The following is a 27,763-nucleotide window of genomic DNA, read 5'->3' as shown; positions in this document are numbered from 1 at the left end:
GCTGCTAAAATAGGCTTGTCATGGAGCCAGGAAGATGGTAATAACATGGATCCAAAATCAGCATATGTTTGGGGGGTGAAGGGAGGAGGGGGGCAAAACAGAAAATGTCGGCTTGCTCGTAAGAAATGAGTTCCCCTTCCCTCCTCCAGCCTTGGCAAAGGATACCCTGGGAGCTGGAAAACTGATCATTATGATGACTTTTACAAGGAATTACACCAGCAGATCTTTTAACAGATAAACGTGGTGCTGAAGGTAAGAGCTCAGCAGCTCCCCAGGAGAGCTCATGACACCAAAGCCCTGCCTGCCCTACCTTGTACAGGACTCTGTGGGGAGGAGGAGATTAAAAGGGTGATTTTGGCAAGTCTTCAGTATCTTCTCACTAGCAGGGACTTCTCTGTCTGGGAGAGTGCTGGAACTGCAGCCAGATGACACACTCAGGACAGATAACCCTGAGATAGGTGCTCCCTGATGGGTACAGACACCTGGGATCACCGCTGGCTCTCCCCAGAGTCACCTGGACTCCAGCCCCATTCTCCTCCTCTGACAGCCTGGATTTATTGGTTTGGCTGGTTTGGGTTTTTTTTCCCCCCAATGCTCTACATAATTTAGACATTTCTCAGGCCTCAGGACAATAGGGAGATTGAGGGACAGCAGATATGTTATTCCCATCATTTCAATTCATCACCTCGTCTTAGAAAATAACACTTTTACTTTAAATATTTTAAGACTCATTTTCCAATCTCTTGAGTTTATTAAGAAGGCCTAAAAATACTGACTTATCAGAGCCCAGGAGTTTGTTAGAAGCAGATTAGGTTTTGCAATTGGGCAGTAACAGTCCCTTCTCCTTTTATGAGATTAGTCTGAGCATTGTGAATTCCAGAGGGAAGCAAAATTCTCCTGTACTAAGGAATTTAGCAGGCAGAAAGTAAATACAATAAACAAAAGCTTTGCTTTGCCCAAAATATCCTACCACTCCTCTCACGAGCTCAACATAGCAACAGCACATGGAAAAAGGGGAGGGGGGGGGAACCTCAAACACAAATTCATTTCTGCCCCCAAGAACAGATAATAACTTTTTATGTGCCACAGGAATTCAAAGCAAGGTTTTTATAAAGAATTCTTCTTTGAAGGAGTTTAGAAGTGGATATGAGTATCCAGGTGAGGTTTATGTTATGCAACAACTAGAGATGCATTTTTGACTTCTGGGGCCCTGGGTAGTTGGGCACTTTCACCTCACATCCCATTTAGCTTAGTGGGGCACCAAGAGCAAGCAACCAGCACAGCTGCTCAAAACCAGGTCTCTGAAGAGCTCTCCATCATTACTCTGGGATTAAATCGTTTGCTCACTGATCTGTGCTTTTAAGTCATTGCTTATCAGAAAGCAATTTGGGTTAGGGCTCCTTGCTGGAATGACTACAATGCCAAGGCTTTATTTGTTGCATTCTCACAGCTTTTCCCAGTTCACAGAAGGGACAGTACCACACCCATCCTGGATTCCCTACAGGAAGCACAGAAATGTTAGTAGGACCTTTGTAATTATCTTGGCACAAACCTTTAGCAATACATTTCCTACAGACACTGTGATTTAGCATATAATTATCTCATCATTCGGTGTAAAACAGAAACCAGAAACAAAGCACAATTAAAAGGATGGTGAGAAAGGAAAGCCATTCTAGACAAAGGTGATTGTTTAGAACGTTTGGTCTTACCCCGAAACCAATTGCTCATCAGTTAGAGGACATTGGTCTCTGAAATGGGAACATGGCCATAAACACAAAACAAAACACAACAAAAGAAAATAAACGAGGCAAGTACACAAAATACAAAAGAAAAAAAAAGAGATAATATTAAAAACTAGGATGAACTATTAAAGGGTTAAACTCCTGTAAAGGAAATATAATTGTTGAGAAGAGTCAAAAGTTAATGGAAGGTGAATTCCAGGGATATACTGCAGGCTTAGACTGACAACACGGAGAAAACAGGCTAAGGCAATGTAGTCCTTGCAGTAAACACTGGCTGCTGCAACGTGTTTTCCCACAAAACACTGCATTTATGGAGCTGGATTTGCACCACCCTTTTTAATTCATGCTTACCTTAAGAGAAACAGGAGAGGTCGCAGTCTGATTTAGAGCAGATCCTAAACTCCAGTTTATTCCTGCCATCTTCACCAAAGACATCCCATGCAGCCCCAACCCATGCAGCCCCAAATGACCCACAGCTTTTCCCAACTCACTCTGGTGCTTCCATACACACAAGACTTAGGAAAAGAGGGTGCCCAGTGTTTATTGTTGCAGGGTTTTGTAAAGGCCCTGGCCCACAGAACCACTGCTGCTCCCCCAGGGATCCACACAGCAGGTGCAAGTCTGGCCAGACTTGCAGCACACGTGAAGTCATTCTCTGTCTGCCCCAGGCAATAAGTACAAACTTAGAGAGAAGAAGTTTTCAAGGCAAAGAATCCAAACCCCTTACAGGGCTCTGTAAGCAGCTGTGCTCACTTTTATATCAGAAATACCTGTTCCCATTTTAACAGTCAACTACTTTCTCCCTCCCCCCAGTTAACAAGATACAAAAGGACTTGCTTCCTGAAACAGATTTCCTAAATATACTGAAAAATTAATCAGATAAAAGCTTTATACTGTCCACATTAAAAAGGAGAGACAAAATGAAAACCTCCAACATTTACTTAGCGCAAAACACAGCAGATTTCTGCTGGTCATGCCGAGAAGAGAACTCAGAGAACCTAAATGACAAACTACACAAAGGCAGTGACATTACAGGAAGGGTGTTTCAAGGGATGGGTGGATGAATGGAAAAGCACAGGCTCACAGAAAGGAAGCCTTTCAGAACAAACACAGGGAAGAACACTGGAGTCCAGTGAAAGAGGGACAGAGGAGACAGAAATGTTATCACAGGAGAACTACTGTTTGTTAGAAAGGGACAGTCAAATCCTTGTTTGTCACTAACTTGGGGTTTTTTATAACAGAAGCCAATTAATGACATCAGTGCTGCCAAATTTGCTAAACGTCCTCCAGTTAGTCAGTCATGCCACTAGAAATGCAGAGTCTGGTGTAACATATGTTACTATACGTGCCTCTTCATTAGAATTTTTGCTTGCTGACTACACCACCTTCAGAAAAGCTACAAAAAACATTTCAAACCAATTTAATAAAGCATTATCTTATGGCTTCAAGAGGAGTGATTGCCTCACGGTTTTTTTCAGGGGGGAAAAAAAAAAAAGGCTGGCAGGCATCTCCATAAGCTATGGGGGGGTGTATTCCTGGAAAAGCACTCAGAAAACTGAAGGATGTTTTTAAAAAGAGCAAATGATGAAAGGCTGAGAGGGAGCCAACAAAGAGAGACACTTGACAGGAAATTTGTTTTGACAGTAACAGTCTTCTGAATACCTTTTTGTTGCATGGCCACCATCCACACACCTCAACCACTTTTGCTGCTCAACTTGCTTTTAACAGGAAGTAAAATCTATATTCTGAAGACCCAGTACAGCTCCACTGGCAGAATTTAATACAAACAAACACACATGAGTAACCTGGAGGGAGGATTATCATGAACAGGCTGCCATTGTCTATAAAAAAAAAAATCAAAAAGCATAACAATGACCAGGAAATTGAGAGTGGAAGCTAAAGGAAATCCAATTATGTATACAAATATGTTATATGGAAATGGAGTTAAGGCACATAAACTGATCTAATTTTGTCCTGTCTGAGGCCCTAAAGAAATACATACACCTCAACCCCCGAAGGAAAGGTCAGCTCAGAAGTAATTGATCTGGGTTCCAATAGCTTAGGCAAAAAGCAATAGCAAACCTTACCTAGAATACAATCTGTGCTAAAAAATTAAATACAGCCATTCAGTATAAAAAAGGATTAATCCAGCCCTCATAAGAACTATTGCAGCTACAAGATAAATCTGAAATAACATTTGCTACTAAACATGAAAACATGAGAAAGACCCAACCCTACAGCATTATCCATCTTGGAATACACCACCAACCCAACCTACCAGTCTGCCCACTCCACAGCCTCAGTTTGTGCCACCAAAAACATCCACAGATGCTACTGACATGCACTGATTAAAGTCACCAACTCTTCCTTCCAGAAATAATACAAAACTCCTTTCCTTTCCTGGTTTACAAATCACATGCACCTCACTCTCCACAGGGGATCTGCACCTTTTGCCTCCACTGTCCCCTCAGAATCTCTTCTACTACAAGGCACCAACTTCTGTTACTCCTAAAACTGTCTGATACAAATCAAACTCTCAGCAATCTGTTGCACACAGTTTTGAAGACATGTTTTTGTTTTCTGCTGGAAGAAGCATCTGTGTACCTAAAACTGGAATATTTTTTCCACCAGTGAAAGATACTAAGTTTGCCAACAAACCTTCTCTTGTCTAATACAAATTAACAGCTTTTCGATAAACCAACTGGAAACAAACAGGATTTTCCAAGAGACTTTGAATTTTGGAAAGCAGCACAAGTTGTGTGCTGGACCCCTCTAGCAGAACCAACATTTTCAGAGCAACAGAAATGCTGCTCCTCTTCTATTTCCCCCTCATGTGCCTGGCAGATACAGACAGATCCAAATAAATTCTTTTAAACACTGAAAGTTTAGTAACAAATACCTGACCAGGAGATTAAGCACCTGGGTCCTGGACACCACTACAATGAAATAATCTAAGTATTTGTTTAACATAGGTTATGTGCCAGCACATTCACTCCATTTAAAACCAGTTTCAGGAAAACAGAGGCAGTTTTCTCATCATTTGAAGGGATAAAAGCTTTTCCTACATCACTGCAGTAACCACATATTGTATCACACTAATTAAGCAACACAGGCAACATCCAACAAACAGCTACATATTAAGTGCTTGGTCCAACCTGCCAAAAGGGCAGAGGCCATAAGAATCAGTATGAGACACAAGTTGGCATCATTCCAACACCATCTTAATCTATTTTAGGGAAATACCAGAGCCAGGGGTTCAAACAGCAACCAACAAAATCCCTGGGATAAGCAGTGCACTGAGCCTTCCTGCCACCCACAGCCCACTGTGGAACACCATTCACCAGTTCCCAAAAGTACTCCCACTGGAGTTGTGCCCTGTCTGTACTGCACTCACTGCACATGCACCAAAAGACTGTATTTGAAGGTTCCAAAGGCACCAGAAAAGGCAGGGGATACAAATGACCTCAAGCAAAATGTGTTTTCATAAGACCCCAGTCCTGGAAAACCAAATGAATTGATGATGCTTATTGTCATAGGTGATTTTCATTTCAGCTACACCATTCTCAGCCATAAAGTTAAGAACAAGCTTACCTTTCTTTTTGGGGGAAAAGTGATTACTTCTTTTGTACTCTGAGTGAAGATCAACAACTGCCCCCTTTTATTAATCTTGGAGATTAAAACACGAATCACAAAGAAGATCTGCAACTGAACTATGGGCCAACAGACAAAAGAACCCTTTTTCTCTCCCAGATTTATCTCATATCTAGTAGTAATAAATTTAGAACTATGCAGCAGATTTCAAATGTTCTACCAAAACTAATTAGAGGGTCCATCCATACGTACATACATGCTGAACAGCACACTGCCTGCTTTCAGTGCAAATGTTACCCAGTGATTTCCTGTAATTAAAAAACTATCTTTAAGTCTCAGTTTCCTTTTACTATGTCACTGACACAACAGCAGCTATATCTGGAGGAACAAAATTAGTTATTCATTAGTGCACAGCAATTCCATACAACAATTACACAAGCTGGGGAAGAATTTGAGGCGACCGAATAATATGTCCAGTTAGAGGTAGGCAGGTAAAGGAAAGTGGAATTTTGCCAAAGGATTAATACTCCTAGTTTTGAAAGGATAGTACTGCCTTTCTAACAAGCACAAAATACCTGACCTACACCTTGTCCTGAAAACAACAGATTCAGTAGCATTCCCTCATGAGACTCATTACTAAGAACCAAGTTGCTCATAATTTGGTGTTAAAGCATTTTTGGGCAGGTTGTCTTCTGTACAGTCAGAGAGAATGTGCCTAGAAACTAGGAGGCAAGAGAGCAGGAGGCCACCTCTCCTCTGTTTCAAACTCTTAGGCAAGGAGAAACGTTTTCCCCCTACCTGGAGTCCCCATCTTGATCTTCTGTGGTGTCACCAGAGCCATTCACAGCGTATCGACTCCTCGGTTTGTCTGAAGCAGAGGATAAAGATAAGTTTATCAAGGAAATATCTCCTTAAAGAAGTGTGATTGTGCGTTTTTCTATTCTCACTCGAAAGCACGTTAAAAAAATAGGAGAAGCAGGTTTTTTACTCTTCAGGGGATGAAGAGGAGAAAGTAAAACACTTACAGAAATTGACACAAACCACTTGGAGAGAGCGGAAAGTGGAGTTCTGATCACTGCATTTCCCTCATTATTGCCCAGGTTTTGGGACAATGGTAATGCTACAGAAGTGCAGTCAGAGGAAGGGATATCCTTTACCAACAAAAAGCAGGAGTGGGGTGTGAGGGAAGCAGTCAGCCAAAAAAAGTCTTTTCAGATTTTAGCTATAAAAATGAAAAGGGATTTAAAGACGATTCTCTCCTGGTAAAAAGCGACTCACAACCCAAGCAGGGGTTCCATGGTCCTGTTTTTCTGGAGAAAATTAAACCTCCTCCAGCCCATTATTCAACACAAGGGACTAAAGTTAAATAGTTTCTACCTATTTTTGGTTAAAGCTCAAGGTGTCTTCTGAACCCTCTCTCCCTAATCAGTGCCTTCACTTCTCACCCTGCCTCCTCCTTCCCCTGCAGCTCCCAAAACCCATGGGATTCATCCACCCCAGGAACAGCAACAAGGCCCAGGGTCGGTAATAACACCTGGCACTAATTGGCTCAATAACCCGGGGTGTGAGGGGTGCCTGGGAACCTGGAGGTGTTTGAGAACCGGACTCCTAGGAGGGGTTGTGAAGGGGGATTGGTGTGAGGAGTGCCAGGGCATTTTCGGGGGGTTGAGGGGTGTTTGAGGGGTGCCAGGCCCCCATGGAGGGTGGGTGAAGGATGCCAGGTCCTAATGGAGAGTGTGAGCTACACGCAGACAGTGTGAGGGGTTTGAGGAGGGAGGGCCAGATACACACAGACCCCCATGGAGGGTGGCTATGTGAGGGGTGCCAGGTACCCACAGACAGTCTGAGAGATGCCAGGTCCCTGTAGACAGTGTGAGGGGTGTGTCGGGTGTCAGGTACCCACAGACAGTGTGAGGGGTGAGGGGTGCCAGGTACACGGCGACAGTCTGAGGGGTTTGTGGTGGGGGTGCCAGGTATACACAGACCCCCATGGAGGGTGGGTATGGGAGGGGTGCCAGGTGGACGATGTGAAGAGTGCCAGGTACCCACAGACATTGTGAGGGGTGTGTGGGTGAGAGTCAGGTACACACAGACAGCGTGAGGGGTCTGGGGGAGGATGCCAGGTCCCCACAGACAGCGTGAGGGGGATATGTGGGGTGCCAGGTCCCCACAGAGAGCGTGAGGGGGATGTGTGGGGTGCCAGGTCCCCATGGCCAGTCTGAGGGCTGGGGGGGGTGTGCCAGACCCCAAGAGGGCAGTGAGGGCTGCGTGTGGAGCACCAGCCCCCACGGGGAGGATGCCAAGCCCCCCCGACGCGGCAGCGGCCCCGGTGGAGGCTCCTGGGGCGCGGGGCAGGTGCAGCCGCACCCCCGGGCCGGTCCCCGCGGCATCGCGCACTTACTGTCCTGCGCGGCGGGGTGCTCGGCGCCGCGCTGGAACGGGAAGCGGAACAGCAGCTTGTTGCCGCGGCTGCCCGAGCTCACCAGGATCACGCTGATGGGACTGGTGCTCTCGCCCATCCCGGCCCGGCCCGGCCCGCAGGAAGGGCCCCGCCGCCGCCGCGCCTTCCGCTTCCGCCGCCGCACGGCCCGGCCGCCGGCGCCGGGGGGGAGCGGAGGGGCCGTGCGGGGCCGTGCGGGCGGTGCGGGGCCTCCCGGCTGCGGGCAGAGCGCGGCCGGACCCAGCGCCTCACGGCCCGGGGCAGCCCGAGCGCTTCGTACCCACAGGGCCGGCCCCGGCACAGCCCAGTGGCCCCGGCACAGCCCAGTAGCCCTGGCACAGCCCAGCACCCCCCGTTCAGCCCAGTGCCCCCAGTTCAAACCAGTGCCACCAGTTCACACCCGCACCTCACACACAGCCCCGTACCCAGCACAGCCCAGTGCCCCCAATTCAGTCCAGTGCCACCAGTACAGTCCAGTTGCCCCCAGTTCGGCCCAGCATCTCATACCCAGCCCCATCCCCAGTACAGCCCGGTGCTCCCAGTTCAGCCCAGCACCCACAGTCCCATCCCCAGTATAGCCCAGTGCCCCCAGTTGTGCCCCGCACCCCACACACGCATTCCCTCAATCAGCCCAGTGTCCCATGACACCACTCCCTGTTCCACACACCCCCAGTTTATTCCAGTGCTTCACATGCCTGCAGCCAGCACCTTCCAGCTCATGCCAGTGCCTCCAGCATGGCCCAGCACTCCCAGTTCAGCCTCATATCCAGGCCATGGTGGCCTCCAGCCCTGATCCCTCCCCAGGGGCTGCCAGGTCCTGGACTGCCCAGTGTTATTTCTCTTGGCCACTTTGGGTCATTGGTGGCTTTTCAGCCAGTTCAGTCATTAACATCTCCAGAGCTGATGGCAAAGAGCAGCAAGTGCTTGTCACCCCCAATGGATTGTCATCCTCATGGAAAGGGTGGCCAGGCACTGGAACTGCCCAGGGCAGTGGTGGAATCACCATCCCTGGAAGTGCTCAAAAAACAAGTGGTTGTGAGGACATGGTTTAGTGGTGGGTTTGGCAGTGCTGGGTTAATGGTTGGGCTCAGAGGGCCTTTCCAGCCCAAATGATGCCATGATACCAGGGTGCCTGCGGGAGGCTGGCTGGGGAAGTCAGTCCTCTGTGCTCCCGGTGCTCATGGAAAGGCTGGATCGAGCTTGTTGCTCATGTTCATGATCTCAGGGAGCCTCACAGCTCTGATACAACCTGCCTTGTGGTTCCTGTGCCTCTGGATTAGGAAGGGTGACGTTACTTCCCTGGCACTCTGGTGTCTTCATCTTATTTTGTGTTTGACTGAGATCAGAAATTATCAGCAATTATATTAGAGGATGTCCTGGGGTTTTATGCAAATTCTTCTGTATTTGATTGCATTAATAAGATATTTGACCACCTTGAGATATTCCCACTGTGGATTTTGCTGTGCAGTCCCCCCAGGGACACAGTGCAGGGGTGGGTGGCTGCTGAGGGAGATGAGCAGCATGGTGTAATCTGCAGGGCCATTCTCCACAAGGCCAGAGATAACAATTGAGCGAGAGGAGGTGACGCTGAGGGGACAGAGTTGTCTAGGGGTGATTAAAGAGCAGTCCCATTATCGCAGCAGAGCACTCCTCATGCACCAGCTCTGGGCAGCCACGTTAAAATTTCGCAGTATGTCTGCTTCAAAATATAATTTCACTTTCTTAAATAATAAATTACAGACATATCTGTCATTTCCATCTCTTGGAGGTTCAGTAGCAATTAGTTAGTCTTTAGTTCTATTAAAGCAAAGATTGCAAGTTCTTCGAGCACTGGTAGGAAATTAAAGAGTAAAGCCAGGATTTAGACTCCACTTTTAAGACTTCAAAAACTTAATATGCCTTGAATATTTCAGAGTTAGAGCAGATATATGTGCCACTTAATCCACAGCATTCTCCTTGAGGGGAAGACAGTTTCTGCAGATAATACAGGCGTATGGGGAAAGTTATCCCTGATCTCCCAGCAATGCCATTCAAGAGGCCACTGGGTTTACAATCAGGGCTGACAGAAATTATAATCCCACTTCTATAATTAGCTAACAGGCCTGTTGCTCTCTTCTGCTGCTTAAAATGAGAAACTCAGGCAGCTGGGTTTTAGAACAGGATTAAAACCGACCTACATTAATTTAAAAAAAAATCACTTTTGGTGATTTTATGACAAAGATCCACCATCTGCCCAAGAGTGGACATTCTGCTGTGAGTCAATGGATCATCATGAGAAGCAGCAGCAAGAGAGGAAGGCAGGTCTGGTGGAGTTTCCCAGAGGACATGGTTTCAGTGCCAACCCTGTGACAGAGGAACACCATCAGTCATGTTGTCCAGTTCCTTGTGTTGCTGTGGCCAGGACCCCCGTTTCACTGCCCTATGGGCAGCTGGAGCACTGGGATGAGGAACTTGGCTGAGAGGTCCATGCAAAGCCAGAGACACTCACTTTCCACAGTATGTTGTATTCCGTAGCTGAGGGTCATGCTTTTCCCTCCAGGCACACTCCTGAGGAGTCTCCACAACCGTTCCCAGCACAGCCCCAATCCTGGGGGAGCAATGAGCTCCTTCTAGCAAACCACTGTCACCTTTTGGCTGCTCTGGCTTTTGTGATAGTGCAAGAGTAACTCTCAGAAAAATAATTCAAATTCCACAATGATTTCAGTGATGATGACTCCTCCTGTGCAGATATCACTTTAAGCATTGTGCCTACACAGACCTTAATCCTCCAGTCACAGAGAACCAATGTTCAGGTTACACAGTGGGCAGCAAAACAGGAAGGAATCCTCAGGGCCTGTGCCTTATCCCTGTGTATATCTGGGTCACAGCATTGATTGAGTAACCCCTGATTAAAAGCACTCTCACTGAGGAGAGCTTGGAGCACAGCCATGGACACGCCATGTAACAGGCAGCACTTTGGGAAGGAGACAAAAACATTATATAAATGGATACTTCACAACAGCATCTTTATTTTTCAAAGTAATCTTTCTATGGGAAAACTGCAAGTTCTGGAAATGTGTGTAGCAAGGGATGATGAAAGCCTCCTTTGGTAATGCCATCCATTTAAGCTGTATAAACTGAATATTGTGTTGTCCTGTGCCCTGGCTGCTGCCCATGCTGCACTTTGAATCGGAGACTGCACTGTTCTGCATCTGTGTAGCCAGAGTTAGCTCCAGGTTTTCGGGGGACATGTATGGCATTATCAAAGGAAAGATACACAAAGAGCTCTCTGATAATATTTCCTATAGTAATGTGATTGTTCTCCCTTGGTCTCAGGTGAGCCCCCTCTTGCATCCCCTCTCAAAGTGAATTATCCAGCCCGTGGGCAGGAGGGCTGAGGAGGAGCTGTGGCACTGAACGCAATCTGAAATTAAATCCCAGATGAGGTGTTGGCCTCCACAGAGGGGATGATAATGCAAGATCACTGAACCCAACCAGGCTTGCAGATCAAGAGGCACCGAGTCCTTTGTGCCTGCCCTTTGGGGAAGTCCAGGGTTTCTCCTGATTCATGTGACAGGTGGCATGCAGAGAGGCTTAAATTCAGAGCCCAGCACAGAGTACAAGGGGTGGGTAAGAGTCCTTCTGCAAGTGCCACTTGCCCCAGGGCACGGGGGACACCAGAGGATACAGAAGTTGCTGTCTGACCCCATCCCTACCACTTTTCTGGTACCACTGGTTCATTCCCAGCCGATTCCAGGACGCAGTGGAAGAGCCACACTCCCAGGAAAAGCAGGGTTTGTAGTGTATGGATCAACTCCTCCAGGCTATGCAGTCTGCCCAGAGAAGAGAGACCTATCACCATGTGACAGCAAAGAAGAAACTCCTGCCACACACACAACACACATGGTTCCCACCCCAAACCCAGCACCTGCCCAGCAGCACAGCATGGCCATACCATGGCTCCCAAGAGAGGCTCCAAGGCTGGTGCACGCTCCAGGTGTGACACCCATACTTCGGTACAGGCTGGACATACTCCAATCCACACATGATCCAAGGACCAATAGATCCCTAGAAGGGTTTTCCCCTAGCTGGGGATCACCCTCTGGAGCAGTGGGGCACCACTGCTGTGAAACACAGACACATCTTGGTGAGGAATCTGGCTGAGACAGACCAACCTTCTCTGCTCAGGTGTGCAGGACTGTTTGGGCAGAGAACACCGTCTGACCCCTCTGACTGCACCAGCCAGCAGGGCTGCCAATGCTCAGGGGTGACTTGTGAGGCTGCTGCAGCTTATCAGCATGGCAGAGAGATTTACCTCTGCTTCATGTGCTGGCAGGATATTCAAGCCCAGAAGTTCAGCAGCGACCATCTCCAGTAGGGTATTTCTTTGACACTTTGCCCACTTATCTGTGATTACAGACTTGTGCTGGTCTTCTTTTTGCTTGTTTGGTCCTTCACCCATCCAGTGTGCCTGTGTTCTGATGCTACCAACCATTTATTATGGGACCAGGCATTCCTGTGCATGTCCAGCACTGGCTGTGGTGCTGAGGGCTATTTTACAGTACCAAGGGTAAGGAACAGCAGAATCACACAATTAGAAATTAAAGACATGCAACAGGAGGCATTTAGTGATGAAAACAAAAAGTCTGACTGGTCTTCCTCAACACACACTTTTTTTTAGGACCATACTCAATTTCACAAACTCTCTTATCCATAGGAAACATTACTACCACTGCTGTTATAATCCATATCAATTGCAGAGTAGGTCCCTAATTCTCTGTAAGAGGCTGGCAAAGTGAAGTCCTGGCAGTGATGAAGAAAGTGGCAAAATCTCTACTTATTCTCACAAAATCACTGTTTCACTGACCCTCTGAACTCTACCACACATCTCCCAGCCTGCCTCTACCACCACCTAGGAATCATTTCATGTGAAAAATTGTGGCACAGGGCAGCCACATATACTGGAATTATATTATATGGCCCAGAAAGGCCCAGAGTCTTGTGTTCACACTTGTGAACCAAAGGAGGAAATGCAGATTCCTCTCCAAGCTCCTTAGTATGCTTGAAGTCCATATGCTCCTCAGCTTAAAGATGTGTCCCAACGCTTCATCAATGGAATTTCCCAGCATTATCTCTCTGTTCATGTATCAATACGTGTCCAGACAATTTCTTTGGGCCACACAGCTGTTTTGTTAACGAAGCAAGAAGCTGATAAGGCCAGCGGGAGAGGAGGGCAGTGCGCTGACCCTGGCCGAAATAGCCATTGCTCCTCGGGGAGATAAGTGTCTCCCGCTCCATGGGAGGGCTCTGGAGTGACCAATGAGTGTGGACAGGCACCAAGGTCCGCTCTCCCCTTCCCCTTTATAACCAGGGCTGCCGGGGTGGGGAGTCCAAACCTGCTCTGAGCGGTCACTGCGAGGGACAGAGCCGGCACCTCCCGCACGATGACGCTGACCCAAGCCGAGAAAGCCGCCGTGGTCACCATCTGGGCCAAGGTGGCCACCCAAGCTGATGCCATCGGGGCAGAATCACTGGAGAGGTAAGGCCCCAACACTCCCCCAGAGAGAGTCCCTCACAGGGCATCACTGTTGGGATGCATCCCAGGGTGAGCGAGAGCAGGCTGGGACCGCTGAGAGTTGATGGGGAGTTGTGTTGTTCGCAATGTAATCATCAGGAATTATATCTGGGCTACTAAATGCTTCAAAATCTCATGGCAAGCCACTATTTTCTAAACAATTCAATAGGCTTTTTTTCCCTCTTTATAGCAATTCAGAAGAATTCATAGCCAGGAGCGCTGGGAAGGAATTCAAAGTAATTTATACTCAGTGTCCTGAAACAGCATTATCCCTGTTAGGGGATGAACTTGAAGTGGTTTATTGTACAAATGATGCACTTTCTCTTACTATTTCTAAAATAATAGCTATCCACTAAATTCACTGAATACTCAGATCTCATTGTTCCAGTTGATAAGTAAAAAACCATTAGGAAAAAAAGACAACTGGATGCCCTGCATGCAGCACCACACAGTAATCCAAGGTTCATACCAATTAAACATGCTGGCAAAAAAGAGATAATAGTCTGCAAATTGTTCAGAAATTCTTATCTTATTCCATGTTATTTAAATTTTATTTACAGCTCACTATAAAGTATTGTGATTCTCCTTCCAGGACTCTGAGTACCACTCACATTGATTCTGGTTTGTTCAGCTCATTTTAGTTCGAAGGTCCTGGAAACTGGGTTACAGTGTACGAGAGGAAATTTGGTACAATTTGGGGCTATTTCTTATTAAAAACAAACAAAAGCATAAATACATTAGGTTTTAAATTATTTAATTCTTCTCAAGTGTGCACAGATGAGCCTGCTGTCCAATCTGCATGTGCTGCAGGAGAGCTTTAAGAGCAGAAAGACCTTCCCAACGCAAACTTCAAGCCCCCAAAGCTCTGTTACACCACTGAAAGAGCTGAAGGTTTACACTGCACTTGCTCAGGGTTTTTACCACCTCATGGATGCCATTTCCACTGCTGAACCTCATTCTCATGTCCTCCCCTCCAGGCTTTTCTCCAGCTACCCCCAGACGAAAACCTACTTCCCTCACTTCGATCTCAGCCAAGGCTCGGCTCAGCTTCGTGGTCACGGCTCCAAGGTCATGAACGCCGTCGGGGAAGCCGTGAAGCACGTTGATGACATTCGAGGAGCTTTGGCCAAGCTCAGCGAGCTGCACGCTTACATCCTCCGCGTGGACCCCGTGAACTTCAAGGTGAGGGAGCACGGACACTTCCAGGGGGGTAAACTGCCATCACAGAATTAGAGACCACAGGTCACTTGGGCTAACGGCAGCTTGATCCCTGACTGCACTGCACAGCGTGTTGCCCACCTGATTTTTAACCTGATTGGATCTTTTAGTGAAAGATCTGGCCTAGTGCAGGCAAAGAACTGCTCAGGGGGCTCCTATGGTTTGTGTTAGACAGACTCGAGTCTCTGCTACCTTTGCTGTAATTCATGAATCCCCCTCACACGTCAATCTACATCACCTCAAACAATTACCTTAACAATCACCTTAATAAATTCCAAACATTTCCACTCTGTTGCATTTCCCTTTGGTGAGGAAGGAAGGGAGAATTGGAAGAGGGAGTGGGAGCAAGCAGTGCCTTTTCCCCTTTTGGTTGAGACATGTAGTTGTCATCCCAGAGCATGCTGGGCCCAAACTCCATTGCAGACCCCTAGACTAACATCTGATACTGATTATGATGGATTTAATCCTGGTTTTCCCTACAGCTGCTTTCCCACTGTATCCTGTGCTCCGTGGCTGCCCGCTATCCCAGTGACTTCACCCCAGAAGTTCATGCTGCGTGGGACAAGTTCCTGTCCAGTGTTTCCTCTGTCCTGACTGAGAAGTACAGATAAATGGCCTCCACAGAGGGTGAGGGAGGCACATCCCAGGCTCTGGGGAATCACCCCTTCCTAGGCAGCCCTCTCAAATCCCCTCTGCAGGGGGGTTTGGTCATCTGCAAAACCCAATAAATAATTCAAATATGAGCAATGGTCTCTGTGCTTTTATCTCCATGAGTGCCATCTGCACCTGACTGTGCAGGCAGGGGTGTTCTGAAATGGAGGGGGAAAGAGTAAGCTTTGTAAATTCATGTACTAATTCACATACCCATGAATTAATATACCAATTCATGTGCTAAGATGTACAAATTCAGTGGGAATAATGTAATATTCAGCGGGAACAACACACCACTGAGCAGGTGCCCAGAACAGGCTACAGCCCTGTGACTGCTGCTGCTCACCAAGGTATATCCACCACAGACTGTTTACAGGCTGACCAGGAAAGAGTCTTTTGCCCTGCTAGGATATGGAATAGGCCCAGGCTTTTTGTTAGACCTATCCAAAACCCATCCCAGCCTGTTGGGAACAAAACTTGCATTGCCATGTGTTGTGATGCTGGGCATTGTCTTCTCATGCCTCTGTCCATGGGGTATGGACGTGGTATCTAATGTGCTTCATGAACACCTGCTAGACAGGTTTGCTAAAGGGAACATCCCCTCAGCTTGACATCTCTGATTTTAACATGCAGAATTTTACATGGATTTGAAATTTGGGAAGATGAGGGATTCTCCATACATACCTGTTATGGGTTAACCCCAGCAGGCAGCCAAGCACTACACAGTCACTCACTCACTCACTCACTGCCCCCCTTCAATTGGATGAGGAGAAGAAGAAAGGAAGAATAAAAGCAAGAAAAATTGGGGGTCAAGATCAAACGAACAGAAATTATTGCTTAATAAGTGGAAGAAGAGAGAAGAAAACAAAACAAAACAGTTGATGCAAAGGCAATCACTGCATTTCGTGGGTAAACTGATGTCCAACCAGTTCCTGAGCAAAAAAGGTTAACCCCCCTAAAACTCCCTTAAACCCTCTCTTTTTCCTTTTATTGCTGAGCATGGGGTTATATGGTACGAAATACCTTTTTGATTAGTTGGGCTCATCTGGTTGTCTCCCCTCCCACTACCCTAAAATCAATTATTCCCTGGGTGGGGGCAGAGTGAAAAGCAGAGACAGCCTTGATTCTGCGCAAATGCTGCTCAGAAAAATCTGGAACATCAGCCTGTTACCAGGGCCAGTTTGGCCAAAAATCTAAAGCACAGAGCCACGGGAGCTCCTGTCTCAGAGGACTTCTGACATGAAAAGGTGGGTGCAAAGCCTTAAGCCTGCTCTGATAGACAGCCTGAGCTGGCACTGCAAGCAGTGATTCTTGTCTCATTCATGGAATTTAGGGCAAGGGGGGAAAAGGCAAGGGGGAAAAAGGTGGTGCAGAAGCTCTCAGGCCACCAAATGGCTCTAAACCTGTCACTCAGTGTGCCACAGCAGCTTGCAAAACATTCTGCATCTGTGAGTCTTGGCTAATCTGCAGGTTTAAATCCATGACTTAGGTGGTAGGTCAGCATCTGGTGTGTCCCAGAGGCTGAGAGAAGGATGTGGCAGTCAGAGGAAATGGCCTCAAGTTGCACTAGGGGAGGTTTAGGTTGGATATTAGGAAAAATTACTTCGTGGAAAGGGTTGTCAAGCCCTGGAACAGGCTGCCCAGGGCAGTAATGAAGCCACTATCCCTGGAGGGATTTAGAAGGTGTGTAGGTGTGGCACCTGGGCACATGGTTTAGTGTTGGCCTTGGCAGTGCTGGGTTAATGGTTGGACTTAATAGAGGGATTTTCCAACCTGAATGATTCTATTATTCCATAATTCTGTGGTTGTATGACCGACCACCATGTACCCTTACCGGATGTCCCAGTGTTTATGGGGAGAGGCAGGAGCACATGTCATGGTGGGAAGAAGGGAAGGAGCCCAGGCCTGACAAGCATCGCAGGACAGACTCTGGGTCACAGCGCTTACCCTCCATCCTCAGGCACACCCCCTTCCCTGCCCAGCTGTCTCCAGGCTGCTGGAGGGATGGTGTTTCTCATGGCAGACCCCCAGCATGACCCAAGGCTCATACTCAGAGGCCATGGGGTCCCTTGGGGCAGAGAGGGGCTGGATGTGCCGGAGCCTGAAGGACATAGGACCAGGGACACCTGTGGGACTCACCCCAACACCCACAGAGCCAGGCAGGGCCCTGGCCCATCCAGGGGGGCTGGTGGGTCACAACAGGAGGCTTGAGGACATTCTGGCCGGGGCAGACAAGGCTGTGACACCCACGGGACATCCCCATGGGGCAGCCTGGCAAGGTGCTGCCCCCAGCCTGGTGTGGGGCTGGTACAGTGGGGCAGGGCAGGGTAGCCGAGCCCCCCGGGGGCCTCCTTAGGGCTGGGCCCCCCAAGGCAGCCGGGGCCCCCGAGGCAGAGCCACAGCCACTCCCTGTGCTGGCCGTGCCCCCGCCCCTCGGTGTGATAAGATAAGGCCAGGCAGGGGTGCTGGCAGCTATAAGAGGGCGTCCCCAGGGGTGCTGCTGCCACCAACCCCTGCCTACTCCAACCGCCGCCATGCTGACCGCCGAGGATAAGAAGCTGGTCCAGCAGGTCTGGGAGAAGGTGTCCGGCCACCAGGAGGATGTTGGAGCCGAGACCCTGGAGAGGTGCAGGCTTGGGGACCCTCTGGGCAAAGGGGATGAGTGGGTGGGAGCCCCACGGAGGGGCCGGTGTGGTGGGTCCGGCTGGGCGAGCACCACTGACTGTCCCGCTCCCCCAGGATGTTCGCCGCCTACCCCTCGACCAAGACCTACTTCCCCCACTTCGACCTGCACCATGGCTCTGACCAGATCCGTGGCCATGGCAAGAAGGTGGTGGCTGCCCTGGGCACTGCCGTCAAGAACCTGGACAACCTGAGCCAGGCTCTGTCTGAGCTCAGCAACCTGCACGCCTACAACCTGCGTGTGGACCCCGTCAACTTCAAGGCAGGCGGGGGACAGGGGGCAGGGGGTGGGGGACAGGGGTGGAGGATGGGGATGGGGATGGAGAATGGGGGACAGGGGATGGAGGATTGGGATCAGGATGGGGGACAGGGGATGAGGGATGGGGGACGGGGATGGGGGATAGAGGATGGGGGAGAGGAGGTGGCTGATGGGGATCAGGATGGGGGATAGGGACGGGAAACAGAGGATGAGGGACAGTGGACAGGGATCAGGATGGGGGACAGGGGATGGGGGATGGAGACTGGGGGACAGGGGATGGGGGACAGGGATCAGGTTGGGGGACAGGGGATGGGGGATGGAGACTGGGGGACAGGGGATGGGGGACAGGGATCAGGTTGGGGGACAGGGGATGGGGGACAGGGACTGGGAAGGGGCCGTGGGGCTGTAGCAGCGGTGCTTAGCCCCGTTTTTCCTCGCAGCTTCTGGCGCAGTGCCTCCAGGTGGTGCTGGCCGTGCACCTGGGGAAGGACTACACCCCCCAGATCCACTCTGCCGTCGACAAGTTCATGTCGGCCGTGGCCTCCGTGCTGGCTGAGAAGTACAGATGAGCTGCCACCTGTACCCGTGTGCCGCCAATAAAGACTCTTTTGCCGCAGCTCTGAGTCCGTCTGTGCCGGGGCCGAGGGCTGGGATGGGCTGGAGAGTGACAGTGCTCCTGCCGGGGGGAGGGGGCTACCAGTGAGACCAGCTGTGGTACAGGAAGGGCAGCACTGGCCATGGGCTCCCTGGGTGTCCCCCCGCATCCTACCTGCTTCCACCCCTCCCCAGCATGGGATGCAGCCGATAGCAGGACCCCTGGAATGTAGCTCAGCCTGGCACTGGCTGTGCCTGCACCCCTCCAGGGAGCAGGGGAAAGGCTGTGCCAGAATAAATTTGGCCCTTGCATCCCTTTGAAGGATTCTCGGGGTGGGGGGGAGGATAAATCCTGCCTGTCTCCATCTATCAAGATGGGTGTTTGGGACTTTATAAGGGATGCTGTGGGAGCTAAGTTGCTTGCAAAAGCAATCAGAGAATTCATGGTAGTGAAAAAAATCCACCACAGATCATTTTAAGCACAAAGCCCCTGAGCCACAAATCCCAGCTGGCTGCCAGGGAAGAGCCCCTGCACCCATCGCAGGTGTCTGCACCTCCCCTGGGACATGGGCAGGCTTGGAGTGGGGTGGGCAGAGCTGCAGTCCAGCACAGGGACACTGGTTTCAAGGCTTTGGAACCTGAATTTAAAAAAATCCCCGATCACAGTTGATGGCTGTGAGACACTAAACTAGCCCTGGGTTTGCTCTGCGCTGTGACACCGGAGGAAGATGAGGTCCTGCAGGAGAGGGGTGCCTGGGGTGTCTAAGTACAGGCAGAAGGCAGGTATGGGGTGTGCAGGGACCCTGCCTGCACACAAACAGGGCTGACAGTACCCGGCCACCCTGGTCCCTGCTCCTACAGGTGAACCCACAGCGCTTTTCCTCCATCCTCAGACACATCCCAGTCTACATCCCACTGTGCTCATGTGTGTTTACACCCATTTATTCTTGTGCCACCGGTCTGAAGTGTTCTGCTGCCTTGGCAGCTTCCCCCCGATGCACACAGGCTGTCCCGCCGCTGTTTCCCAGAAGATCAGCCCCCCCTCGTCCCTCCCCACTCCCTCCCCACTCTGAGTTGGTGCCAGACCGAGCTAATCTCCCCCAAACACAAACGATAAGAACCGTCGGCAGTGGAGGAAACACGGGCGTGAACTGTCCCCTGCTGGACTGTCCCAGCTCCCGAACCTACTGGAAGCTCCACAAGCCCCTTCACCCTCCTCATCTTCCTCACCATCCTCATCTACCTTGCCCTTGTTACCCTCCTCGCCTTCATCATTTGGGGCACACGGGGCTGGCCATAAACCACCATGGCCCAGAGCGTCTTCATTCCCACAGCACCTCCAGCAATGCCGATCCTCATGGGCTCTGCCAGGTGTCCCCCCTTCCCAGGAGTCCCCCAGTCCCCATAGCACTGGCACCAGCACAGGCTGTGAGCAGGAGAGAGGGCTGGGGCAGGGGAGCTCCGGGGTCTGTGTGCAAAGGGATGGGACGGTGGTTCGAGGAGCAGGGGCTGAAGAGGGCACACACTGTGGGGTACAGGGGTTCAGGGGCACTGAGGGAACGAGAGCAGAGGGTGCAGCAGGGCGGCTGCGTGCTCAGGGGCTGTGTTGGATGGTGGGGGACGAGTCTAGTGTCTAGTGTATGGTGTATAGGGACGGCACAGGTCTGTGCGAGGATGTGTCAGACGGCAGTGTGTGTAGGGGCAGCGCATGTACCAGGGCAGCTCACACGTGTGTGGAAGCTCTGCTGGATGGCCCAGTCTGTACGTGCAGGGGCCCACGGGGCCGTGAGTGGGGGTCGGGGATGTTGGGCTCAGTCTGTGGGGCACAGACTCCCCCACGCTCCTGTCCCCGCCGCCTGGCCAGAACCCATGCAGGCTGTGCCCGGGGCTCCTCAGCCCGTGCCCCACTCCGCGCTGGGAGGGGACACACGGCAGCTCCTCCGCCGGTGCCAGTGCAGACCTGACCTCAACCCAAGCCAGCCCGAACCCTATACCTGAACCTAAATCTCATCCTAACCCTAAGCCTAACCCTACTGTCAGCTTGTGCCAGAGGGGCAAACCACTGCCTGCGCTGAAACAAGCCCCGACCCTCCCCCTGGCCCGACCCGGAGATGCCGGGGCACAGCCCCCCCGCCGGTGCCGGTGCCGGGTGGAGCGGGGCGGGGGGGTCGGGCGGCGGCCGCTCCTGGCCGGGGTCCAGCGCCCCGGGACGGGGCCAGAGCGGGGCGGGACGCGGGGGCGGGCGGGGCCCCAGCACCGCATATAAGGGCGGCGGCCGCCAGCGGGGACACCCGTGCTGGGGGCTGCCAGGGCGAAGGTGACATCATGGTGCTGTCCAGTGCCGACAAGACCAACGTGAAGGGCGTCTTCGCCAAAATCGGCGGCCACGCCGAAGATTATGGCGCCGAGACCCTAGAGAGGTATGTGTCCATCCCCGGCAGGACCCTCTCTCCTCTCGTCTCCGTCCCCGAGTCCCTCCCATCTGCCCCCATTCTCTCCCCATCCTCGGCTGTCTCTGCCCTGTGTCTCTGTCCCTGTCTCACCTGTCCCTGAATCCGTCTGTTCCGCAGGATGTTCGCCACCTACCCCCAGACCAAGACCTACTTCCCCCACTTCGACCTGGGAAAGGGCTCTGCTCAGGTCAAGGGTCATGGCAAGAAGGTGGCGGCTGCCCTGGTCGAAGCTGCCAACCACATCGATGACATCGCCGGTGCCCTCTCCAAGCTCAGTGACCTCCACGCCCAAAAACTCCGCGTGGACCCCGTCAACTTCAAAGTGAGCGTCTGGGAAGGGGCGACCAGCCCTGCTCCCCTCCTGCACCCCTTGGCCACCCCCTCGCCTCACCGCTTTGCTCACCATCTCCTTTTGCCTTTCAGCTGCTGGGCCAGTGCTTCCTGGTGGTGGTGGCCAGCCACAACCCCGCTCTCCTGACCCCGGAGGTCCACGCTTCCCTGGACAAGTTCCTGTGCGCCGTGGGAACCGTCCTGACTGCCAAGTACCGTTAAGACGTGTACCGTGGCTGGAGCTGGACCCAAGGGGCACCACCAGCCCTCCAACAGCGAGCAGTCAAATGTTCTGAAATAAAATCTCTTGCATTTGTGCTCCAGCTCTGGTGTCCTGCTCTGTTTGCTGCCTGCGGGGAGGGAGCAGGAGGGATCTGCTTCGGGGATCTGAACTGGGGGTACCCCCGCCAGGTGGGCGCATGGAGGAAATGGGCACTGGTTTAGCAGTGTTTGGAGGGTGGTTACCCGACAGGGAGACACTGCTCTGCCAGCCGTGGGGCTCCGGGAGCAAGCAGAGCATTTCCAGGCACCAGAGGAGGGGAAAGACTCACAGAGGATCAGGGGCTTCCTGCAGCCCCAACCTGTCCAGGCTGTCCCACCAGGGCTCCACGCTGGGATCCCCACCAGCCCCATGCACCCCCTGTTCAGGACGAATTGTCATAGAGCATCTCCTTCTGGAAATGCTCGTGGGAGACGGTGGGGTACAGGGGCTCCCTGCACCTCTGCCCCTCTGTGTGGTGGCACAGTGAGGGCACCCCAGGACATCTCTCTGTGCACCCCCAGCACCCAGAGCTGTGCAGTGGTGTAGGACTTCTTCTGTCTCCACCTAATGCTGCATTGCTGGGGTGTCGCTTTAGGGGAGTGCTGCAGAACCGCAGGGGGAGCAGATGGGGCCCAGCTCCAGATCCAGCAGTGTTGGGGGGTGTCAGGGCAGGGAAAGGAGCCCAGGCAGCAGAGGGGTGTGGGGTGTTGTGGTGTTGGTGTCTGCACAGCCCCCAGCCCTTATCACAGCCCACAGCAGGGCGGCCGTGGGGGGCTGATAAAGGAGAACGTGGGCTCTCCTCCAACTGTGGGTGTGGTGGAGATGGGGCAGCAGATAGTCTGGGGGGGCTACAACCTGCCAGGTGCTGAGTAAGGCTGCCCTGTCCCTGCCAAGGCTGGGAGGTGCTTGGTGAAGGGGGGAAGGTTCAAGGAAGCCCCGTGGTTCACAGGTTCATCTTGCCATGGGCCCCTTTGATCCCTGGCACTTGCAAGGGATCAGCCCCAGCCCCATGGCCTCCAGTCACTGTCAGTGAATACACAGAGACAGGAAAGACTCCAAGGACTCCAAGGAGAGAGAGAGGCCCTCCAGCCCCTGGGGTTTCACCTGCAGAGCACCACCACACCATGTGCCCACCGCCCCTGGGCACGGTGAGGAAGGAGGAGAGAGCTGGTCAGGGCATCGCTGGCCAACCTGATCCACCTTTACATGGAGTAGGTGTTGGAGCAGGTTCCACCCTTCCAGCCAGCATTACCCAGACAGAGCTGTGGGCACAACTGTGCTCCACAGAGAGCCTCTGCTCCCTGGGGATCCTGGAGAGAGCGGGGGTATGGTGGGGGCTCAGGGCACAGAGGTGTGCGAGGCATTGTGGGCTGGTGTGTAAAGCACTGGGAAGAGCCAGCACCAAATCCAACACAGACCAAACCCTCATGGTCCCAAGTGTGGTGGGTGCCAGAGGCAAGGTGCAAGAGCAACATGGGGGCGGTGTGTATGTGGAGGGTGACACTTTGTCCCTAAATTGGGTTTCACTTCCAAGTGCTCCCAAGCCGTGCTGTGCCCTCGGGCAGGACACATGGGGTGGCAGTGGGCAGTGCCCTGGCTCTGCAGCACTTTCCCAGAGTTCTGTTTTTGGCCAAAGAACCTCTGATCTCGTGATGTCCCAGCCATTTGTCCCTGCTGCCACAAGATGGGGACCTCCAGCCGTGGTGCTTTATCGGGGCCAGGCAGAGGGTGCCAGGGCCAAGCTTTGGTCCTGCCTGCAGGGGTGGAGCAGGGAGAAGCAGGTCTGATGGGATGGGCTTCCAGCCAGCCCGAGGTCCTGAGTGCACTGGGGACTCTGGTGCCAGCTTGGAGGGGTGCAGGACCCTCCCCAGCAGCCCATGTCCAGTGCTGAGTGCCCCTCCTGGCTCAGGGCACAGGGGCTCCCTTCCCTGGGCATCCCTTGGTGGCCGTGGCGTTGTGTGCCCCAGGACACAGCCCACCCCACGGGACAGACACTCTGGCTGCAGCTGGGCTCTCCCTAAGCTGGTATTCCTGCCCAGCTGCCTCAGGACCTGCTGGCACCTCAGCAGCTGTGCTCTGGAGCAGGGCAGGTCCAATATTCACCCTAGTGCTGGCCCAGGGTGATTTTGCAGCTGGCATTGCTGCAGCTCCAGAGCTGATGGGAGATGTGGAGGCAACCACTGCATTGCCACAGCAGCAGCAGCCCAAAATGCCCTCAGGTGACACTGATGAGGTGGAATTTGGGGACAAAGGCCCCTGATCCAGGCCATGACAGCACTCAGGAGGCAGAGTCACACCAGGCAGCTTCAGGGCAAGATGGGAGATGGACATCTCCAGGTGAGAGAAAAGCCTGTTTTGATGCCTCCACTCTCTGGAGTCCTTTCTTGGCTCTCATTACTATTTATTTTGGATGGACAAAGCACCTGTGGTGCAAAGATATCCCCAGAACAGCACAGTGTTTTGTCATAAGATGTCACCAAGGCAAGTGGCATCTCAGAAACCCCATTTTTATTAAAATAAGGAGCTAAAATGACATCAGGAAATGAGTTTGATGCTTATGACTCACCTGATCAAAACACTTCCACCAGTCTCTTGAGGGGCTGCAAACAGTATTGACCACATAGGTTGGATCCTGCTCTTATTAGCATTGGATGAATAGTCATGGCCCTAGAGAGAATGTCCTGGAAAGGGACACAGAAGCACATACTTCTGGAGGATGTCATGCATCCTAGGGGAGTTCACCAGGAATTATCTATGATTTACAGAAAATGCTAGATCAAAATTTAGCAAAGAAGCAGCGGGAACATAGAGAATTAATTCCTTACTGGAAGCTGATCTTAGGAGACCAGTTGAGAGGTCCTCTTGCTGGAACGAGGAGGGAAAACATCACGTGTTTTACAAACTGTTCTTGTTTGTACATCCCCTATTGGAATTCAATATGGCAATAGAATAACTCACAAGTGGTGCAGCCAATAGATCTTCTGCTTGTTTGCTGTGTGTCTGGACAGGCACTCTTTCCCAAATGTCAGAATTTCCCTACTGAACTGATCTCTCTGATTTGTCTGGATCAATCTGAATTTTCAGCCAGTGCTTTGGGCTGCTTTCAGTCCCTCCAGCTCAGGAACATCTGAGAATTTAATAAGCACATTCTCCACTAGTTATTGATGAAAGAACAGTGAATGATAATGTTAAACCAAGGACTGGAGTCTGCCACAGAAGGAAAACACACTCATCTGAAATGATTCATTCTTGGAGATGGCCATGCTTATTACTCATTTCTTTCTTTGATGAAATGTCCCACTGTTTTTTTGTGACTTGAAGTTGACTGGTTTATAGTTCCTTGGCTTCCTGTTTCTACCCTGATAAGAGACCCCATGGTCTCATTTTCCATGACCCCCTCCCCCTCCACCTTTTCCCACAGATACTGGATGTTTGGAGGTGGCTTCAATCAGTTTTTGAGGTGAAGGGGATTTTTTTAGGCAAGCAGTCTGAAAATAAGAAATGATTGAAATATACTTTAATTCAAACTTTCCAGGATCCTCCCACCTCCTCCACCAGCTGTTTTGCCAGTGTGAGAAGGAAGAGCAGTAGAAGACAGAAAATAAGCATTGATTAGATTTTCACTACAAAGATGGAAACTGAATAGAAATGCAAAACTTCTCTTCCTGCTGGTTGCCTATCTTCCTACCACACAGCAACCACCTGGGAAGATCTGAATTTGCTTAAGGATGGAACTGAGATCACAGGCAATGGTAACATCCGTGGTTCCTCTCTCCCAGTGTTGTTTTTGTGTTGTTTTCAGCTACAGGAGGTGCCATCTGGGGAGGGCACAGGCCCCTAGCCAGCTTTGGTTGTGCTCCTCAAGCTCCCACAGCAGCAGTAACAGCAATTCCAGCCAACATTCCTGCCTGTTGCCTTCAGCATCTGTCAGTTGACCTGCAGCTGCTCATGAATTTGCTATACCTTTTATAAACCTGCTGATCCTATTTGTTTCCACAGCCTCCTGTGGCAGCGAGTTCCAGAAGTTCATTCTCCCACCTGGCCCATGTAAAGTCCTTTTCATCCATTTTGAACCAACCTACCAGGCTGATCAATGGCCTCCATCTAGTCATGCAGCACCTGATGTGCACCAGGTCCACGTTCATTTTATGACTGTGTAGAGCTGGCCCTTTTTGTCCCCCCTTCCCCAGGGAAAAATCCCAGCCTCCCCAGGACCCCCTCACACTGTGCTGCCCCATCCCCTGGATCATCTCAGTTGCTCTGCTCAGGGCTCTAAGTCCACTATGCTCCTACAACCTGTTGTGGTAGGGCAAGAGGTGATGGTTTTAAAATAAAAGAGGTTTGATTTGGATTAGATTTAATGAAGAAGGCTTTTACAATGAGGGTGGTAAAACACTGGCACAGGTTGCTCAGAGAGTTGTGGCTGCCCCATCCCTGGAAACATTCAGTACTGGGCTGGATGGGGCTCTGAGCAACCTGGTCTAGTGGAAGGTGTCCCTGCCCATGGCAGAGGGGGTGGACTAGATGACCTTTAAGGGTCCCTTCCAGCCCAAACTACTCTATGAGCCTATGATCAGAGGCCAGAACTGCACAGATGTGGGTGCACCAAGCTGTAACACAGCATGCAAGAGATGCCCTCTTTCTTGTTCTGTGAGCCCAAGCCCTTCCTGATGACATCACCACATTTTGTTGGCTTTTTTTTTTGCTGCACATCAAGGCTAAAATTTTAGTGAACCATCAGCGAGGGCTCCAGCATCTTTTTCTTGAGCTGTAATAGCCAGTTTAAGTTCAGCCTCCTCTGTTTTAGATCGTTTCCCTATCTGTGTGACCTTCTTTATCCACACTGAAAGGATTGACCTTCTATTCTTCCATTTGTGAGTAACACTGAGAGCTGCACATAGCAAAGCTCCATGGACTACATCAAATATATCCTTTCACCAGCCTCCTGCAGTGATGGAGCATCATCTGACTTTTCTGTCAAAATCCAAAGCATGCAACTCCAACAGATCTTTGGTTCATATTCCTGGGACACAGTTTTTCATTATGCTCTTCCTTCCCATATCCCCTGTCATGGTGACTTCAAGTCAGAAATGAGCTGCTGGGTAGACACAACTCAATGAGGATCTATCTGGAGATAGCTAAAACATAAGGTTTTCAGCCAGCACCACATTTTCACTCCTTGTACTGGGACCAAACAGAGACAGGGGAGCAGACTGTGCCAGCTCTGTGCTCTCCAGAGACCTTTGTACATGGCCAGGAGGATCCCAGCTATGGATTTATGGAAAGCAATACAGCAAAATGTGCATTGCAGCTGCTCATCCAGAAAGCTTTTATACCTCCCTCAATGGTTGAGCAGCTGAGTGCCTTTATTAATAGTAGAAGTATATTTATCAAAATTCATGGGTCAGCATTGTTAAAGCTCCATAAATTCAATTTGGACAGGCCACCATTATTTATTTTCCAGGTCGGTGCCTCAAAGAGGGATAATTTCAGTATATAGTCCAGACTTCTCCCCAGGCCTGTTTGAAACACTGTAGGAAATACACTCTCCAAACCAGGGTCTTTCTCTCTTGTCTGACTCCCTGATGAAGGGCTGTGGTTGGACCACAGAACAAGAAGCAGAAGTGGCAAGCCCAGACCATCACATGGGCACAGAGTGAAGTGTGTCACTGAGTCAGACAGAAGCCCTGGCCATGGTCCCTCAGGTTTCAGCACAGTCAGAACCTCATGTGGGTTTTTCTAAATCCTGTGGTTTTTTGTTGCCACCACAGGAGGAGGCAGATATCACTGCAGCTGGATCTTCTGCCTGGCTGCAGGTCATGGTGATCCACCTGCAGCACTGCCTGTGGAAGTGGAGGAAGCTTCAGCTTCTCCAGCTTCAGCTCCAACTCCAGCTCTGCTGCAAAAGGGAGACCCTCCCTGATCCAAACTCATCCCTTGGTGAGGCTGCTTAGCTAAAGGGGACAGAGCAATCCAGACAGTCACTA

General features: G+C 51.0%; 4 protein-coding genes across 7 annotated transcripts in view; 3 read left to right on the top strand and 1 right to left on the bottom strand.

Annotated features, from left to right (window-relative positions):
• The window catches only part of NPRL3 (NPR3 like, GATOR1 complex subunit), a 42,172-nt gene extending 34,305 nt beyond the window's left edge, over positions 1-7,867 (bottom strand). For 2 of the 3 annotated variants that reach the window (XM_027750848.2, XM_039389547.1), the window contains exons 1-2: positions 7,735-7,867; positions 6,132-6,201 (exon numbers count right to left, since the gene is read on the bottom strand). In XM_027750848.2, the coding sequence (XP_027606649.1) occupies positions 6,132-6,201; positions 7,735-7,852 (188 nt within the window). In that variant the 5' untranslated portion in view covers positions 7,853-7,867. Of the gene's footprint in view, positions 1-1,709; positions 1,749-6,131; positions 6,202-7,734 lie in introns of all 3 variants that reach the window. The other variant, XM_027750847.2, reaches the window with a different exon arrangement.
• Positions 7,868-8,869: 1,002 nt separating this feature from the next.
• Positions 8,870-15,288, top strand: LOC114003673 (hemoglobin subunit pi). Of its 2 annotated transcripts, XM_027750903.2 has the most exons (3): positions 8,870-13,291; positions 14,305-14,509; positions 15,028-15,288. In XM_027750903.2, the coding sequence occupies exons 1-3, from the start codon at positions 13,197-13,199 to the stop codon at positions 15,154-15,156; spliced, it is 429 nt and encodes a 142-aa protein (XP_027606704.1). In that variant the 5' UTR covers positions 8,870-13,196; the 3' UTR covers positions 15,157-15,288. The 2 variants fall into 2 exon arrangements, with proteins under 2 accessions (XP_027606704.1, XP_027606703.1); XM_027750902.2 differs by lacking the exon at positions 8,870-13,291 and having other exon boundaries at positions 14,089-14,509.
• Positions 15,289-17,703: 2,415 nt separating this feature from the next.
• Positions 17,704-18,753, top strand: LOC114003676 (hemoglobin subunit alpha-D). The gene is made up of 3 exons (XM_027750905.2): positions 17,704-17,822; positions 17,936-18,140; positions 18,578-18,753. Exons 1-3 carry the CDS (start codon positions 17,731-17,733, stop codon positions 18,704-18,706), a joined length of 426 nt encoding a protein of 141 aa, XP_027606706.1. The 5' UTR covers positions 17,704-17,730; the 3' UTR covers positions 18,707-18,753.
• Positions 18,754-21,017: 2,264 nt separating this feature from the next.
• Positions 21,018-21,837, top strand: LOC114003675 (hemoglobin subunit alpha-A). Its single transcript, XM_027750904.2, has 3 exons — positions 21,018-21,151; positions 21,302-21,506; positions 21,608-21,837. The coding sequence occupies exons 1-3, from the start codon at positions 21,057-21,059 to the stop codon at positions 21,734-21,736; spliced, it is 429 nt and encodes a 142-aa protein (XP_027606705.1). The 5' UTR covers positions 21,018-21,056; the 3' UTR covers positions 21,737-21,837.
• Positions 21,838-27,763: the final 5,926 nt, after the last annotated feature.

The sequence above is a fragment of the Pipra filicauda genome, unplaced genomic scaffold (assembly GCF_003945595.2).
Source record: "Pipra filicauda isolate LSUMZ 115617 unplaced genomic scaffold, ASM394559v2 scaffold73_size2923735_pilon, whole genome shotgun sequence".
Taxonomy (NCBI): domain Eukaryota; kingdom Metazoa; phylum Chordata; class Aves; order Passeriformes; family Pipridae; genus Pipra; species Pipra filicauda.
Note: the sequence above shows the minus strand (reverse complement) of the source record. Positions and strands in the feature narration are given on the sequence as shown.